Source organism: Psammomys obesus, unplaced genomic scaffold, assembly GCF_907164565.1.
Source record: "Psammomys obesus unplaced genomic scaffold, mPsaObe1.curated_primary_1811, whole genome shotgun sequence".
Taxonomy (NCBI): Eukaryota; Metazoa; Chordata; class Mammalia; order Rodentia; family Muridae; genus Psammomys; species Psammomys obesus.
In genome coordinates, this window is record NW_026586383.1 from 4654670 (window position 1) to 4674420 (window position 19751).

General features: G+C 40.4%; 1 protein-coding gene across 1 annotated transcript in view; it reads right to left on the minus strand.

Annotated features, from left to right (window-relative positions):
* Window positions 1-5660: 5660 nt before the first annotated feature.
* The window catches only part of Stt3b (STT3 oligosaccharyltransferase complex catalytic subunit B), a 67636-nt gene continuing 53545 nt past the window's right edge, over window positions 5661-19751 (minus strand). The window contains exons 8-16 of the mRNA XM_055601674.1: window positions 18941-18989; window positions 17622-17776; window positions 16625-16836; window positions 15856-16043; window positions 14932-15103; window positions 14028-14201; window positions 11537-11650; window positions 9360-9572; window positions 5661-7269 (exon numbers count right to left, since the gene is read on the minus strand). Coding sequence (XP_055457649.1) covers window positions 7189-7269; window positions 9360-9572; window positions 11537-11650; window positions 14028-14201; window positions 14932-15103; window positions 15856-16043; window positions 16625-16836; window positions 17622-17776; window positions 18941-18989 — 1358 coding nt within the window. The 3' untranslated portion in view covers window positions 5661-7188. The remainder of the gene's footprint in view (window positions 7270-9359; window positions 9573-11536; window positions 11651-14027; window positions 14202-14931; window positions 15104-15855; window positions 16044-16624; window positions 16837-17621; window positions 17777-18940; window positions 18990-19751) is intronic.

The window sequence follows — 19751 nt, forward strand, 5'->3', positions numbered from 1 at the left end:
CCCAACACAGTAAATCTTAAATTTTCTAGCATCTCGATCCAGGTTCTCAAATTATCCTCCCCAGAATTCCACACCCATCAGGTCTGGACCTAGCGAACCCCTGGCAGCCTCATGAGCACTGTCTACACTTTCCACAGCTTGCCCAGCCTTACCTGAGAGAATTGTAGGCAAAATGTAACCCAGTGTCCCACGCAGCCCCAAACAGGTCACTGTAGCTGACTTCTGCTCTCCACCCACTATAGGAGGGATGTCATTGGGCTGCACCACACTGCAGGTGGGGTAAGGGTGAGTAAAATCAGGATACCACTTCCCACCACCTGAATACAGCTTTTTGGACTTGCACGTGCTACTGTAGACCTTTGTTTTTGTCCATGCTCCCAGTGACCACTTTGGTAAGAACTGTCCTCTAGCTGAGTTGGTTTTCAGGAGCGAGGAAGGCTAGGGACTGTTCTCTTGGCACAGTGCGGTTGTCAGCAGTGAAGGACTGTAAAGTAGGTGTGACCACAGTCACATGCGTGAATGTGTTCACGTCCGTGTGGAAGCCCCATTTGAGAATCTTCTTCCCCAATCACTCAACATTCTCCCTTGGGGCAGGCTCTCTCAAACCTAGAATTTCTGAAGCCAAAGCTGCTGGAATTAGCAGAGGTGGGGGTGGGGGAAGAAACAACACCTATGTAGCATTTGCACCGGTTCTAGGGATCTGAACCCCAGTTCTCTTGCTTTTGCACAGGCCCTTTAAACGTCAGCCCGTTATTTCTGAAAACTTGAAAGAATGTTGGATCTGACTAAAGTATGTATCTTCAAATCACATGCATGCCAAGCAGTTGAAGTGTTCCCATCGGGCTTGAGTCCATTTTTGTACACTCTCCAACAGTTACTATTTGTTTCCATTTACTTGCCACTTTGATTTCCTCTGTCAAGATCTCATTAAGATCTCCCATGTGGGGGGCTGGAGAGTAGTGGGTTCAGCGGTTAAGAGCACTGACTGCTCTTCCAAAGGATCCCAGTTCAATTCCCAGCACCCACATGGCAGCTCATAACTGACACCTATAGACATACATGCAGGTAAAACACCAGTGCACATAAAATGAAAATATTTAAAAAGATCTTCAATGTGTCTTCCTAGTAGTTCTTAGTATATTCTGGAGACAATTTCCTCCATCAGATATGGGGCAGATGATGGTACCTTGTCTACCACGATTACCAGGACATGTCTCTGGGCCACTGAAGAGACAGAATTGGCACTAGCCAATTAAGAATTCTAAGGCTTCCGTGCCAGGATGGGGTAGTTTAAGGACACATGCCTGGATCAGCAGAATACAGAAACAAATTACTTTTTGATCAGTTTTCAACACTGGGCCAATTAAATGGAAGAAAACAGGTCTGTGAATACTGGTACTGAATTGATGAAGAGAAATTGAGTCCAACAAAAATCAACTCAATCCGGCATGCCCAGTGCACACCCAGCGAGCACGCGAGAGGCCACCTTACACAACCAGGAGACTGGAGCTGGCAGGTTTGCCCATGGCTAGGTTTCCCCGAGGCGGTCACTGAGGCCGACTAGCGCTCACCTTCTGCAATGTTTGTGACTGTGCCTTTCTTCATAGGGCTAGAAGGCCATTTTATAAGTGCTTTCTCTCAGCAGTTAATAGGCCCAAGCTTCTGATCCATGCTAATCCTTGCCAATGGAGGATCGTATGATGAGTCTCTCTAGCTGCCATTCTACCTTCAGTTTTCCGTTTGGTTGGTTCCCAACCTTCAACAAAGCCATCTCAGCAGAGCAGACTCCTGATGTTCTAATCCAAGTGCGTCCAGGTTGCTTCCAGACTGGAAACAAGGCCTCAAAATGTGGCCCACTTTCCAATTTTGAGATTGTGACAGTGTTCAGAGACACAGTTAACTTTGGTAGTGTCCATTTAACTAAGGCAGCAGGGGAGATGTCAGAAGCAGGTGCTACAGGCATTCTGGGATCCAAAGGGACAATTTGTTGTGAAAGTCCCTTTCTGACAGTAGGAGCCTAGAGTATGGTCCAAGAGCCCAGCAAAGATGGCTGGAAAATCTGTACATAGGGGTCCTAGTGCAAGGTGCCTTTATCACCAGGCCAGCAAACCTGAGGAAATACAAATTCTGAGATAAAGCCAGCATTTCGGGCCATTTAACTTGGAGATTGGCAAAGGCCAAAGAGAGATGGTCATACCTTTACAGAATGAGAAACAATGTTTACATCAGAGTACTGGCTGAGGTCTTTGTACAAGTTCAGGCCAGCATTGTATACAACACTCAAGCCATTAAATGGTTCAGGTGACTCTGGCTTGTTAAATTCCCCTAGTTCTCTGGTAGATAAAGTCTCCTGCAAAGTAAAATCAGAGCACTGGCCTACACTTACCCACTCAGCTTCTTAGTATAATGCTTATACCACCAAAGCCTGAATATTTAGTAAATAAAATCATAGGCAACCTGCGGGAGAAAAGCTCATGCAACAGAACAGAGACTCTCTCTAGGTACTGGAAGTAGGAGACAGCCTAAAAACACGTTAACATCTATGGATCAGGCTTAACCAACATAATCATATTAGGGCTGACAAGATCGTTCAGTGGGTAAATATAAGTGCTTGCAGCCAAGCATGATGACCTGAGTTAGATTCTCAGCACATACATAGTAGGAGAGAACTGACTCAAGTTGTCCTGTGGCCTGTGTGTCAAAGTTCCAGTATTGCCTACAGTGGGTTGGGACCTCCTCCATCAATCATTACAGATGTGTTCACATGACAGTATGATAAAGGCACTTTCTCAATTGAGGTTCCTCTCCCTACGTGATTCTACCCTGTGACAAGCTGACAAAAAACCAGCACACCCACACAGACATTTATACCACGATCTTGTAATCCCAGCACTCAGAAGACTGATCATCAGGCCATGAGTTCACATCAACCCAGACTACAGAGTAAGACTGTGAAACACATACACATCTCAAAACAAATTGTTCATGGTTAATTTGCTTAATTTGATCAAAGATATCTGCAAGAATTATACTCAATGGCAATCACGAGCTTTCCTGGTGAGAGAGGGCACAACACAATGAAGTACAAACCCATTACAAGGAAAAAGGAGACCACCATTGTTTCCAAGTTCCAACCACATGAATCTCTGAATAACTGCTAGGATGCTGATGACAAGATCAAATAAAATTTCATTAATGTAAAGCACATGTTTTTATATTCTAATAAGTAATTATTTATAGTATTTACCAAACATCACACACCAAAACACCAGGTAATAAAAGTCATGAAAATATGAAAGACAAATTGTCAAACCGTTTGAGGCAGGATCTCATGTAGCTTAGGGTTGGCCTTGAACTCACTACAAAGCTGAAGATGAAGTTAACACCTGCACCCCAAGTGTTGGGATTACAAATGTGTTAGCCACTATGGCTAAAATAGAAGATTTTACATATGTGCATGTGTACTTGTGCATGTCTATGTCTATGTCTGTGTACCTGTAGAGGGTGTCAGATCCCCTGGTGCTGCAGTTAAAGGCAGTTGTGAGCCAAAAGCAGTTCCTCTGCAAGAGCATCAAGTGTTAACCTCTGAGATATTATTGCCCCAGCCCCTAAAACACAAACTTTAGCTATAGCTGCCACAACCACTACCAACCAATTAACAAGCATTTCACAAAGTACTCAACAACAGAATCCTGGGGGGAGGGCAAGGATAAAAGGCAGAGTCATCAATTTCCTAGAAAGGAACACAGAACAGACACCATCTTTGTGGCTTTACTTTTTTTTTTTTTTTTTTTTTTTTAATATGTATTGTGAATGTGTCTTGGGGGTGAGAAAGGCATGCACGGAGATCAGAGGACAAACTAAAGAAGTCTGTGTTTCCCTCCATTACGTGCATCCTGGGGATTAAACTCAGGTTTTAGGCTTGGCAGCATGCATCTTTACCCATCAAGTCAGCTCGCCAGGCCATGAAAAGATTTTTCAAACGAGGCACTGAGAGCCATATACGTATAGAACATTACTCCCTGATACTGCAATACTCATACTGATAACCTCAGAGATGATACATAATGAATTTTCAAAAGATAAAAAACAATATAGCACGATCCAGAACACACACGTCAGAAAAAGTATATTTCCAAATGGCCTCCACCTTACCCAACAACCTGGATGGTGTTCATAAATGCTGCTAACTAGATGTTCATGAAGCTGACTAGGCAGACTCTATACTCTGTGATTTCACTTCCACGGACTAAAGAGCAGGTGTACTTAACCATGCTTAAGAAAAAAAATCAGTCACTGCCATAGAAGCTAAGAGGGAGAAAGTGGCACTGGCAGTGGCTGTGAGGAGACAGCAGCAGCTTCAGGAATGCTGCCTCTGATGAGGTGATCCTGGCCAAGGACATAGATCCTTCTACTCTACTGTAATTCAACATGACACCTATACATTTTCATTTCTGTGTCAGTCACACAACCTGTGGCTGAACTGCATTCTCACCTACTTCCCTACCTCGGTGGGGTTGAGGGAAGCACAGCAAACGTCGTTCAACAAAAACCATGGTAAGCAGCAGCCACTGCAGCCAGATGAAAAGGAATGGCAGATCAGTTGTCTAATGCTGTAGATACACTTAAACTACTAAATACAAATACTACTAAACTAAACTTTAGATAAACTAAAGTACTAAACAGTGTGTGTGTGCCCGCACAGGTGTGCCAGCTGTCTTCTTCAATCATACCCCACCTTAGCTTTTGAGGTAAGATTCCTCTGAACCTGAATCCAGTTACAGTGGTTGGTCAGAGAGCTTGAGGGGTATCCCATCTTTTCCCTGACCCCATGGCAAGCACTTTAATGACTGAGTCATTTCTCCAGCCCTGAACTGTGTACTTCAGATCAATTTTTGGCTAGTGTGTAGTATGTGCTGGGTGAGTGTTCAACCACTGAGCAACAATGCCAAGGCTGTACCAATTTTCCAAAAGGAATTAACAGCTCCAGATCCTATGGGCTGAGGGCCCCTTGGCTATAGCAACACAGTAATATAGAGGATACTTTTACACTGTCTAGTCTTTGGCGTCCTGGTCATTGCTCAGGCATTCAGAATGCTGCCACTGCAAACTTAAGTAGGGTAACAATGTCAGTGTGCAAGCTGCAGTCTGCCTAGTTTATACTATAAGCATCGCCGTGAACTTCACTTTGCAGCTACAAGGTCATGATACTGAAACTTCACTGTGAAGTTTAGGGTTAGTGATAACACAGGGTATGAACTTAGGTTCAAAATAATCTTCTAAGCTTACCAAGCCAACACTCCAGTGTGGTAAAAGCCACTATCTTGTCATTTCCCCACAACAGCACTGTGAGTTCACAAACACGAGGCTTCAAACCAAATTTGCTCCCTAACACCAAGATGGCGTGAAAACTGGGCTCAACATCTTGCTGTGCAGTCTCAGAGCCCTATGGAGCGGGTACTCCTCACAGCCCGGGCTTCCGTTCCTTCCACTGCCTGACCCCAACAAGTCACAATGAAGTACGTTTTATTCTGAATAAAAAGGTGAAATTTAAAAACATGGTTTGAGCAAACTTATTTTTCTTTTCTAAGGTGAGTAGAGGGAGGATGGGATCAGAACTTCATACTGCTTTCAAAAACAAGATCTGCAAAAGACAAGGCTTAACACAAAATTTGAATTAACTTTATTTCCCTTATGGTCAATAACTTCTCTGCATTGAATTGTAAAGCAACAAAGTAAGATAAAATCCCCCAAATAAAAAGGTATCAGAAATCCAGATTTAGTTACACTTTATTTGTGAAAATGTTCAGCCTTTTTTATTGGTCTGTAAAAGAACCATCATCCGGGTCAAAAATGAATTCTATAAATCAAAGAATATTCTACACCTTGAAAAAGGAAATCAGCAGTAACATTCTCACGGAGCATTGTAAATTACGGCTTCTTCATAAAAGGTACATACTGTTCTGTACTTTCCCACCAAAGCAGTGGTGTAATGTGTAAAAAGTTCTCCTGCGGCAGGAAACCCCTCTCTCACTAACAACTGGATAAAGTTTTCAAGTCTGTATAAAGGTTGCCTATAAGCTGGAAAATGAACATGTTCAATCTCCATTTATATTTTAGTGCATCTTTTGACAATTGTCACATTTGTAATAAAAGTAAGAAAAATGCCTATATAGCACTAAAGAGTGTTTCATCAAATGCTTAAGGTAGTAAAAAACATGGAGCAGTGAACAGAAATCATTGTGATGAACAAAAACTGGTATAAAATGAAAATCCAGGCAAAGTTTACAAATCCTTTGTCATTTTGAAGAGTCACAGAAATGAACTTTGGATACCTGTCCACTTTAAGGGCATGCCCCTTAATCGTCTGCATGTAAACATGGTGCCAACTTCAGTACTAAGGTAACAAAGCCATCCTGGCCAGCAACATTCTGTGTGTGCTTACCATGATTCCCAAAGGATATAAATTTAGCCCTTGAATGAACAACGCATGAAATCTGCTCTGTAAGTACCTGGTGAAAACACCTGCTAAACCGCAGTGCTGATGCCTGAACACAAACATCTATCTAGTCAGCTAACTATGCAGAGGCCCACCGTCAGCAGCAGCTGCTTACAGCGGCAGTGAGCGACAAAGTAGACATTTGATGAAACATTCTTCACACCGGAGAAACAGGAAAATAAATAGTTCACAGACGTAGACTCTCTTCTAACACTTCTTTCTCAGACCTGGGCTAGTTTGTTTATTGGTCAAGAAGCTCTTGTCACATCTGTCATTTGTGTCTTATATATTGCTATTTGGGTAATTCAAATAAGATGCAGGTCTCGTAAAAGATTAAAAAAAAAATTGACAAGTACGTATGTGCCAGGGACCAAATTAGAGGGTTCTTTGGTGCAATTAGTCCAAATTCTCAGATTTGAAGGGTAATATGTACCAATAAAAAAAAAAAAAAAAATCTTCCGCCAGCTGCTCATAGCACGGCTCTGTCTTGCTTCACATTACAAATCGAAAACAGCTGTTCTCAATAAACCAATTTCATTTTTAAATGAGGCATTGTCAGAAAATTTTGTACATTGACCTGGCCCAGCGATGGTTCTGTACCCTTGGTGCTGTGAAACAGGACATGAGCTGAAGGCAAAGACCGGTTCTCACAAGGACAACTGCTACAGGCCTGGCCAGAACAGTGTTGTTTAAACAGTCTTCTTAGAGATTTTCTTGCCTTTCTTAAAAACTAGCTTATTTTTAATGTAGCCACGCTTCCTTTTGGTAGTCTAGAACGAGAGAAGAATGCACAGTATTAGTCCAGATCTCTTGCAGATTGAGGACATAGCCAGCTCACCATTATGAAGACTGTCACTAAGTCTGTCTTGGGACACGACTGCACAAGGCTCAGTGTGTACACTGCTGTCTTGTAAGAAAGCTGAGGTGAACACAGTAGGCTACTGGTGTTTAGAAGATTACTACAGCACCCCTTGCCTCTTCCCTCAATAACTACCTGCTTAGTAGTAACAATGACAGATTCCCGGTACCAATCTAAGGAATGCTGCTATTGGCTAAGCATCCAAGGAAACTGGCTGTTGGTAATACAAGTTAATATGGCCATTTTCAGAGCCCCACTTTCCATCTGTAAAACGAGGACGACTATTTGCCCACCTTCAAAACTGAAAGGCAAAGTTCACCTGGCATAAAAACAAACATTTCTCAGGTTTCATAAATCTTGTAAAAATAAAACATTTTTTGACAACTTGGTACCTAACTAAAATAGTTGTTTATTGGGTACATGTGGGCATTTGGGCATACATGCACACAGAGGTCAGAAGTCAACCTCTATAGGTCACCACCCTGTTTTGTTTTGTTTTTTTGGATAGTGACAGTTGCTCACTGAACCTAGACACCACCAATTCATCAAGGCTGGCTGGCCAGTGAGGGATCTGCCTGTCTCCAGTGCTAGGCTAACAGGAGTGTGCTGCGATACCCTGCCTTTTATGTAGGTGCTAGGGATCAGTAATCACTTTAACCACTGAGCCATCTCTCTAGTCCTACTAAATGAAATACAGATGTTTTCTGGTAGGATGCTGTAGAAGATATGGGGGTAGAAACTGCTACAAGACTATCTGCTAAACCAACAGAACGGCCAGACCCAAGACCTCGAGGAAAGCGCTGCACACCAACAAACTAGGTTTTTACATTAAATGCACTATTCAAGAAGGCTATAAACTCAGGATACAGTATGTTCCTCTTAGAAAAAGCACTTGTCACCAAGGCTGCCCTCGTGCTAAGAGAAAACCAACTCCAACAAATTTTCTCCTGAGCCCTGTGCCTTTTGTGCTGTGGCACGCCTCCTGCAACTCTCAAACCAGAATTAAAACAACAACAACAAAAACTTCTATTTAAATATCATATATATATATCCAGCATGGTGGAACATGCATGTAATCCCAGCATTTAGGAGGTGGAAGCAGGAGAATTTCTAGTTTCAGACCAGTCTAGGCTACACAGCAAGACCACTCCACAAAAGTAAATAAAATTCACCACTACTAAAGTAAGTAATATGGCCTGTGTTCTGAGGTATTTGGCATGTACTTTAACAGGTTAAATGAACTGTTCTGGGTTATGGAAAGACCTAAGTGCCCTTTGGAAAAGATCAATTTACTCATCAGTACTGTGCAACCAGAGCCTGCTGACAGGATGGTTGCATTTCCGACTGCCCATCACTCCCATCCTGCACCCACACACTCACCACTTGTCAGCGATCTTTAATAGGGAAGGTTATAGATCTGCCCAACTTAAATGACTTAAGTGCGCAATAATGCCCCCCCCCCCCCAGTTTATTAGGAAAGAACTACATGGTCTCCTCACAATTCTTGCCTACAAAGCTCTGTCATAATAATTATATTGAAAGTAAGTAGCTTAAGAAAAATGACTTGAGTTTTTACTTCAGAAGGCCTCACTCAACATTATACAGATGATGTGCTCAGCAAATAAAAGCTTCATTCAAGAGTAGAGCATGAATGTTAATGTGCTTTAAACTGAGATGAGGAGCCAATAACTGAAGTTCTTTCAAGTTTTGACTTTCGTGCAGATAGGACAATTAATGGCACAGACCATTCAGAGACATCCCACTGATGGTCACAGCACAGACTGAAGTAAGAATGCCCCTAGAAAAACTTCCATTGTGTTCAACAGCAGGAAAGTTGTGGCTCGAGGTTGCTAAAGTGCTCACTGTGAGAAGGATTCCTGTAGCCCTTGTACCTTGTACAAGCAGTAATGTTTCTTAGCAGTTTTCAGCATTTTCCAAACCACTACTGGACCACTAAGCCTGAGCTATCCTTTTAGCAAGATGACTTCACCGGGCACCCACCTTCTTTGACAAATATTTCTGTTTGGGGATAATATTGGTGACTCGAGGCTTGTGACCTAGTGTCTCCCTGTTGTTGGGAGCTTTCACTTTATATATCCTGACAAGCCAGTGCTCTGATGTAAAGGCTTCCTCCAAATGCTTGAATTTAATGTCCTTATTTCCAATCTCGGCATTACGCGTTCGGTCAAAACCTGGGGGTGTGCGAAAATCTAGCTGCAAAAGAAACATCAGAACCTAATGTCAGCCATATTGGAAAACATTTAGCATTACAAAGTAGCAACTGCTGTCAAAGGGCAATGACTTTCTTCCTTAAATCAGAAACAGAATGGAAGAATGCATTGTAACAGGTCTCAATACCCAGATAGGAAGAAATCATCAAGAAAACTAGACACATCAGAGTATGTTTCAGAGTCCTTAAAAATAGATGAGCAATGTAAGTGTGGTTCAGGGACAGAGGGACAGGGAGAAGGTGCTTCCTTTCACCTCAGAGCCTCACAATGACTATCTGTTTCATTATGCCACATGGTCGTCATTCAGCTCTCATGCACTGGACTGACTCTGTCTAAATGCCGCCGTCTCTTTAAATAAAAGAAATGCCCATGTAAACAATGCTCTGATGTCCTCAAGTCCAAAGGAAGCTAAGCCAGCTGAGCTATGGGGAGACTATGAGAAATAAAAGAGCAATGGACACACTTTTAAGTAGATCAAGTTCATGCAGAAACAAAACAAAACAAAACAAAAATATCTCTTTTATAAGCAGTATAAAACCAGCCTACAAAGCAATACGGATGTTTTTGCTTGCCTATACAACAGAAAAATTGTATTTCCTGCCCCAACATGCATGCTTCCTAAGGGATAAGACCAATAGACCTTCAATTATTCATAAAACTTAAGAAGGAGAAAACCTCCTCCATCCAGAGAACTTTTCATTTATACCAGAACAACTATTTTCTGGAGTACCTTTTATAACCAGGTACTTCTTAGCAGGAATTTGGATCCCAGGCAAATGGTCTTTAAAAAAAGCAAGAACAAAAGTGGGCATGGTGTTTTGCTTTTAAAACCACCTACAGAGTGATCCCAAACACCCTCCTACCCTAGAGCAACACAGAAATCAGTAATAAACTCAGTATAAAATCAGTATAAACTCTTCTAGATCATACGAGCTACCAAAACTGTATTTTACAAATGGAATAAATCTGTTTCACATTCTGAGGTTCAGACAGACCCTTTCAGGTTAGAGTAAACATCCCTGGTAGAAAAGTAAACAGATGATTCCTCTGATTTTTAAGGTACCAAGCTGACAAGCAAGCACTGTGGAATTCATTTTTACTGACAGCTTGAAATCATACTACCAACTTGGCTTTGTAGGCTATAAAAACTGATTAGGAACAGTTAGGGGATACTTTTTTTCCTTTTTCTCTAACACCAGGACTTCTTAGGCTGGGATGGATGGATCCCCACAACAAAAGACAGAATAACAACAGCAAAACCACGTTTACCAATACATGCAAGACAGAACAGGAGAGACCTCAATGAAGAGTGACGCAGAGCAATGGCTTCGAGTTGCACCTCACAGACCATGCTCAATCAAGAATGGTTAAGTTACTGGAGAGACAAGAAGGCTGAGGTCTCCACAGAGGGGAAGTGATGGCGGTGCCTGTGGGAAGGCTGAGGGAGTGTGTAAGGTCTGCTTGCAGACTGCTTTGATGTTCTCTCTGGACTGAAGTGTTTAGAGTTATCTTCAGTAAAAGAGCATTTAATTTGTGCCTTTATGTAGGAGTGAGGCCAGATGAAGAATACACCTCTGCTGTTAATTGCTTTTAGTGAAAAAGAAATTTTTAATGTCAGAGAACTACTTTGTTTCCATCAAAAGCCAAGTCACCAGTCTACCCCTCCATTATTTGTACATTAGAAAAGTCATTGGTCTAATATTTTAAAACATGTCACAATAAATTCAGAAATTGAGCTAGGCATGGAAACACATGCCTATAACACCAGCACTCAGAAGGCTGAGGCAAGAATAACAGGGGTTTGAAATATAAATATAATGGGAAAGAAGCCTTGCACATTTCCACAGTACAATTAAGATACCATAACTCTATTTTGTTTTGTTTTTTAAAAGAACTTACAAGGTGCCTCCCTATTTGAATAAAGATTAAAGAACTGATTGAACCAACCTGCATTTCTCCAAATCTGTAGTATGACATTTTATACATAAGGCAATTTAACAGAGTAGGAGATCCAGCTTTGTCTACTCGGAATTCTCCCTGCTGGGTGAAATAGTCACCTTCCTACGGAAAGAAACAAGTCGAATGTCAGGCCAGCTTAGCACATCCACAGCTACAGGCCATAGCTCTGCAGACAGCATCATGAAATTAAACTCTTTTTAATCCTCCAGCCCCAGAATTAACCGTCAGATTTCCAGCTGCACAGTTAAAAAGAGCGAGACCAACTCCATGCTTTAACACCAGGCACCATTAGCTCCCAGCAACTGCCCTCACCACCGCTTTTCGGAGTTTGCCCTCAACTTTCCCTATCAAGTCCAAAATCCTTTAGTTGGAGAGGAGAATGTTCAGAAACTAGAAGGAATATAAAGAGCACTATCTTTGTATTAATTTTTATCAGGTTAATTTATAAATTAGCCTCCCTACAAGGGACAGATCATTACTGTTTTAGAAGTATAACTTTAGATAGTAAAAATGTAATTTCTAATACCACATTCCTTTTACAGGCTATGTTCCATAGATACTTGTATGTGATTCAAATAATGAACGCACAAAATCATGCCACAGAGACATAAGTGCTCATCATAGAGACAGGTTAACTAAGCAAGGTAAACAAGCACACATAATGGACACTGTATGGGGTAACCATAAATGAAGATGATAGCCAGAGTTTAACAGATTCCTAAGGTCCAAATGGACCTTACTTCTATGGAAGTAAACAGTGTATACACCTCATTTCTAGTTAGTTGCTTAACTTAGAACCACAGTCACAAAATAGTATTAGGAATGACCAGGGACTTCAGTTAACAGAAGTGTGTGCCTCTCCCAGCACATAGTACTCCCTTTCCTATGGTGAGAGCACTATTCTATTCCCTCAGCAGTTTGCAAGTACATGATATGCAGATACTATCTACATAAGGAATGTATGTGTTCTTTTCTTGTGAGGGATAAACTAGTTTTTTCCATATTTTGTATTACTACTTAAAAAGTTTAAAAGTAACACATTTCTTTAAAAAGCATAGGAATTTGTATTTGTGTGTGTTGTGTGTATTCAAAGTATAAATCATGTTACAACCTCTAATGGCACCAAGTAGTTCACAAACTAAAATCATGTTTTAGGAGAATAAAATTTCAGATTAATCTAATATAAGGAAATAATGTTTGTTAGTTACAGCTAAGGAAAAAGGTCACAGCACTTTCACCTGAGCAGGACAACTGGGACTGTGCTTCACCCTTGTCTATTTCTCTCCTCCCATCTTCTGTGCCTTCCTCACATAAGCACTATGCTAGTTACCTGTCCTCAGAAGATGGGAGACAAAAAAAAAAAAAAAAAAAAAAACAAAAAAAAAACTGACTACAAAGCAATTTCCTGGAGGACAAATAGAAACATGGGTGTATCCAAAAAGTGCTTTGGAGAGGAGGTGACAAGTGTGTGGAAGGAGAGGCATTCCAAGACACAATATTAAAAACGTGTCAGATGGGCCAAGGAAAGAAACCATAGGCAAGTTTCAGAGACTGGCAGTGGCACAAATCTGGCCAAGAGACCAGGAAAGGGAGCCTAGGTATAAAGAGCTTTCACTCCAGGCAAGGGTTTGGACTTTTTACCAGTGCTTTACCAAGAGATATACTAACACGAGGCTTTAACTACATTACCATCACATATGTAATCGCCAACACTCAGCAGTGATAACCTGAGTCTTACCTTAGACAACCATACTAATTCTAGATCCTAGAAAAACACCCAGTGCCCAAAGCATTTATGTTGACTGCCATAAAATAGCTTGCTTGGAACACCTAGCTGGCAGCTTTAGTTCTCACACATATCTGTTGGGCTTCAAGGCTGTTCTCCTACCTGTTAAAGGCTTTTAAAGTACTAAGTGACATGATCAATGAATGTCATTCTACATGGAAAAAGACATGGGACCAAGGCAAAGACAGTAGTTTCTAGATTATTGGTCTCTTTCTGATTTATTAATATTAAGGATAGTAGTGGAGCAGAATGGAAATATAAACAAAGGGTGGGAACAAGAGGCTAGAAGAAAAAGCCAGAAGACCCGTTAAGGGTAGGATGGAGGTCCCATCATGAGGATGTGTCCTGAGACAAGCATCATTAAAGCAACATCTTCACTTGGGAACATCAGAGCACATAAACATGAGTCTAGACTGCGCTACCTCCTACATCCTCGTGTTGTTTAGGGTAGCACTTTCACACATGTGCTGTTATAGGGCACACGAGGCTGCCCAGCCTAGGAAAGCTGTTTAGTATTGTAATAGAGTAAGGTGGTAGAATGGAGGGTGGGTGACGAAACAATGCAGCCACTGGGCATGGTGACTCGGGGCCTCTGTGTTCCAGGCTAGCCAGAGCTACACAGTGAGAAGAGGAAAAAAAGCAAAGACTGCTAATCGGCAAATGTGAGCACAACACACCCAGCGTGCCCCTTACCCGAATGTCTTTTGGATGCTCCCCTTCAGCTATCCGAACCATCCAGAGGAACTTGTTGATATCATCACCAGAATAGCCAATAACTCCTCCAAAAATAACCAACACATAATCAACATCAAGAGACCTCATGATTTTATATGCGGCTGTTTCATTAGAAGACATAGCTTTCCCCACCTGTAAGATAAAATAAAAATGTACATTCTTTTTCTAGAACATAGAATTCATTGAATTTGATATAAATGAATTTTGGGTCAAAATTATTTTCTATGAATGTAGAAACTTAGAGGAATTCACTAACATTCTAACTACAATAACCATTTTATAGCAGAAGTGTCAAAAATCTGAATATATTTACTAAGTTCTAGGACATTAACATTTTGAAATGAAAACAGGCAAGCTTTTAAAGAGATAGTTTTCTCCAACCCCAGGCTGAGCCTGGTCCATGGTTTCCATAGCAGACTCTTCTGAGCCAGCAGACACCTGGTAATCAGCACAACACTCATGGAAACTGAATCCATTTACTTAAGACCCGTTTATCTACTCAGACTCCAAAGTACAGAGGGAATAATTTAGAGATTCACCATTTAATAGAGTGAATATATAATTTGCAGATCTGTATGACTTGAACATCATAAAATTCTTGTTTTCTTAAATTTGCATTGAAAAACTATACATCAAGTGTTTTAAATTTCAGATCTTGCCTAGGTCTAGTACGCTAGCTACCAAAGCTACCAGACATAAGCCTGCAATCCTGAATAGATAACTACTCATAAAACAAGAGCAGGCAGGCGGGCAGTCAAGAACCCTAACCTCTGCCTTTTCTGTTTAACTGTGAGTGGAGTCTAATGCTAAGTAGTGTGAACTACTTTCTTCTTTAAAGACAACAGCAAAGCCAAGTGCTCACCAGTGCAATGTGGCTGTTATTCCAGGTGTTGTTGTCCACCAGAGTAGTCCTGTTGGCCATCCCAGCAATCTGGTAGCCATAGTCCCACCAGGACATGACCCGGGCATGCTCATCCGTATTTTGTCTTAGCCAAAAGTATGCTTCTCTAAAATCATCTAAGATATTTCTGGTGCTAAACAAAACAAAACAACAAGCCAACACAGTATTATTTTAAATGAGGTCTTTAAGTGTGAAGGAGATAGCTTAAAAATTTGAGGTGTTTAATCAGTGAAAATTTTTACTTTAAATATGGTAGCCAACCTCTACCTATAAGGAAAAAAAAAAAAAAAAAAAAAGAGGAAGAGCTGTGTCTTACTCTAGTGTTTCCCAAACCAGTGTGCAAACAAATTACCTGTCTTGTTAAAGGAAAAAAAAAAAAAATAAATAAAATCAGATCCTAATGAACTAACTCTGGGATAAGGCCTGGTACTTGATGCTCATGTGAAGCAGAAGAGTGAGATGTGGCACTCTAACAGGCAGCTGTCAAAATCTAGGTGCACTGCAATCATCAGGGCTTGTTAAACCACAGCTGGCTGGGTCCTGCCCCCAGCTCTCTCAGGCAGGCTTAGGGTGGGCTCAGTAATTTGCATTTCTGCCAAGTATCACACTAATGATTAGGCAGTGTCCACTATGTTTACAGAGTTGCATATGCAGGTCAATTTTGGAAAAGAGCACAAAATAAAGTTGCTACCACCCAAAGAATGGAGAAAGGCCATACCAATAGACAAAGTGAGTAAACTTAGGGGCTGGGGTTGCATGTGGGAAGCCCTGGGTTACAACTCTACTATACCTTAAAAAAGAGACTCAGAAACAAAGTTTCACATTTTTTTGAAGTAAAATAAAAGTAACAGGTATAAAACCTTTATAGTCAAGTTGTTTTCTTACCCGTCATGATTGTAGGAGGCGAGGACCACACTTGGACTAGAATAGGCGTTGCTCGTGACCCACGTGCAATGGACAGCGAACATCATCAAGAGCATCAACATCAGCATGGTCACAATGCTTTTGATGTTGGGGCCTAAGCCCTCCTCAGTTTTCTCTTGCTCTGTTACGTGCTTTCTCACTTTACCTGCCTAAAGACACAGAGCAAACAGTTAGAAACCTCTGCCATTATACTTGGCTCATTAACATAATCAAGGGGAAAAGTAGGGAGAATATTAACCTATCAAATAATTCCATGGGTCAGAAGGGATGTAGTCAGATATTCTTCTATGAGTTATGAGGAGATTTGCTCTCGTTTTATAATTCAAAGTTATCTTTAAAGTCAGTGTGAATCAGAAAATAACAGTTAAATCAGGAGCTGATCTGAAATCAGGAGCATCACACAAGGCCACACCAAATACAGACTGAGGACAAGTGCAAGTTCTGATCGACATGTTAAATCTGATGTAATTCATCAGAGTTGTGTTCTCAACAATGGAAAGGTAATAACATACCTAAGTGCTTAGGTAACAACTGGCCAAAAAGAAGTTAACAATTCCTTCCTCAAATCCATTCTGTTTACTTTGAGCTCAGAGACCAACTAGGATTTTTGAAACAAGCAATGGAGAGAAACTATAGGGAGGCATAACTCATCCATGTCCTAATTTCAGCACACTTCTACATCTGGAAACTCTTCTGGTGCTGGGAAGACAGAGACAGCATACCCCCTCACCTTGTCATATAAGTTGCCTGGGTTTCTTTTGTCATCCTCATCACTGCTATCCTCCACAGGTGGATTTTCCCTTTTCATGTCATCCCCCAAATAGTGCTCAAACACATTGGAGAAGGCAATTGCAGACAGCATGCAGACGACTGGGGTCAGAGTCAGCATCAGCCGCACCATCACTCCAGCAAAGTAGACAGCACTGATCGCATACAGAGCAACTGCAACGACAGGTTCTCTTTCAATACTGAGGGGAAAATGCTCACAGGAAACTACATGTTAAATACTACAGTACAGAACACATTTGGAGGTAGGCATCTCACAAAGCAATTGTTTCTAAATGGTTAATACTGACCAAATAGTCCTATTTAAAAATAAGCAGTGTTGACTAGATAAGTAAAAACTATCAACAGAATGGGAAATTAAATGTAATTCTTTTTTGTGAATAGCATTATACATTATAAAATCCATAGCTGACAGGTGACAAATAAATTATGAATTACATCATTAGGGACATTAAGTTTATGAAACCAGAAATAGCTTCAGAAAGCCAGCACTCATATCTGGTGTAAAGCTTTCTTTAAAGCAAACATGGATAAGAACACAATAGATGGACATCTGTCAGGTAACACTTGAAATGACAATCAGGCTCCCCTAGCCAGAGGTCTAAAGAAGGTATTGAAAGCCTCGTATCCTAAAGGCTAGGAACTGCAGAAAAACCAATGAGGAATCTGACTCCTATATCATCTGAAGCTACTGAAAATATTCATGTGGGTAATGGGTTGGATGTAAAGTTAACATGCCAGGTCTACATTTAAAAAGTCATAATTAGAATTTGCATACACCGAAAATTCAACTAAATTTTCTTGTCTAAGCACCTTTGTAAAACAGAAGAAAAAGGTTTTTTGAACATAGCATATAAGAAAAACAAAACATTAAAGTGAGGTAATCTCAAAATGGGAAAGAAATAATTATTCTGAATCAAAGATTTAATTAATTATCTTACCAAATACTCTTTCATCGTTGATATTTTTGATGCAGAACCATAGGCCTGCTGGGAAGGTACATACAAGAATATGTAGATCAAAGAAGAAAGACACCCAAGTCGTAGGCTGATGCTCAGACACTGATGCAATAATTGGAATGTGTATTTTTGCATACCTGACATTAAAAAAGTTCATTATTATTTACAATCAAAGGATAAAGCAGGAGTTTCTTTTAGATGAAGAAAATTTCTGATTACTGACATCACTTTCTCTCAACTTATTTAAACTTATTTTAACTGACATAGCTAGTGACATAGCTATTTGGTATACATTGGTCAAATGAAAGTAATATGCTCCCTTAACGTGGAGCTATCCAAAGCTCATAAAATTATACGCTCTGGTTTCTAATTCTTGCTCAATAGGTGTCTGTAGTTCAGCTCTATTGCCTACATCTACATCAATAACTTTCTCCATCTCTTTCTGGTGGCAGAAACATGACAGGCAAAACCCCTTCATTCTACTGCTTTCCCAGTGGGCTGGCATGAATGGAGAGCAGACGGTTTCCTGCACTCTGCAATTCCAAAGTGATCAAAATTACTTTAAAAGCATAAGTAAAACATCAACTTTGAAATTCACTTAATCCAAACAATCTTCTGTTAACTGATTCCTTCCAGTCCTCCAGATCCACACACAGATTAAAAATCAGCATATGCTTTAGCCACAAAAACACAGTTTATGCTCTGTCATTACACTCGCACAGGAGCCCTTTGGTGTCCTATCAGGACACCTGATCAATAATAAAAGGTGGTAGGATTTTATTGGATCATTTAGAAAGCAACCATACAAACAGTGACATCATCTCGGCACTAGCTCATCATTTTAAAGACAAAAAGTTTCACTGAAATGAAACTTGGTCTAATTCAAAACCTAAGTTTTAAAATTAGTTCCTTTTATATAGCATTCTTAAAAAATGTACCAGATACTCAGTGTATTTCAGAATTTTTAAGCAGGAGCTTAAATTAAGAGACCTAAGCCACATAAATCTGTAATAGAGTACCTTGTCCTTAATAAAACTTAAGACGTAAATTTTACATTCATTAGTTTTGTTTTAAAAACCCATCCTGAAATTATACAAATGCTTCTGCTCTGACGAAACAATGAGTTGGCTCTGTAAAACAGGAATATAGAACTTATATCTTAAAAGAATGGTGCACTCCCTTCAAACAGCTTAGCCTGGGTATTTAATGTTGCTTAAGGAGTGACTGAAATGCTCACAATATAGGAACACAGGGAGAAAGGCTATTTGAATAGGAGGCCAAAATAGCATATTTAAACTTACCCAGTATCCCATAATGAGTAAAACCTGCCACTCCATGGTGCAATGTAACCTGGAGGGTGGAAAAAAAACAAAAAACAAAAAACGAGGAAATTACCTGCCTTTTTCCCTTTTAGTATTTTGTAAATTCTTTCTCTTTCTCTCTAGGGGTAGCGGTGTTGAGATAAGGTCTCCTGCCCACAGCTTGCCTCAAATTTTCAGCAACCCTCCTACCTCAACCCCTCAAATGCTGGGAATACACTATGCTACCATGCTTAGCTTTATTTTGTATACATTAGGGACTGGAGAAAAGATTCAGTGGTTTTAAGAGCACTGGCTATTCTTCCAGAGGACCTGGGTTTAAATTCCAGTACCCATATGGTAGCTTACAACTATCTGTAGCTCTCGTTCTAAGGAGTCCAACAATCTTATTCTGATGTCTGTGAGCACTAAGCATACACACAGTACAGATATACATGTAGGCAAAACATCCATACACACAAAATAAAGGACATAATGACAGTTATTATAACTGCTGTGTGCCGGGCACTTTCTAGAATAATTTTAATATTTTATTATACATTATTATATTAATTTAATTTATTGATATTTAATAAAGGCATTAGATATTACATGTACTACATTATTTATTATTGTTATTTGTGTGTGTATGTGTGTTGGGTACATACCACAAAAATAACTATTTATTTATTGTTGTTGTTATCAGTGTGTGTGTGTGTATTTTACATGCATGCTATGGAGCATATGTGGCAGTCAGGACAATTCTGTGGTGTTGATTTTCCTCTTCTACGTTGGCTTGGGTTCCAGGGACCAC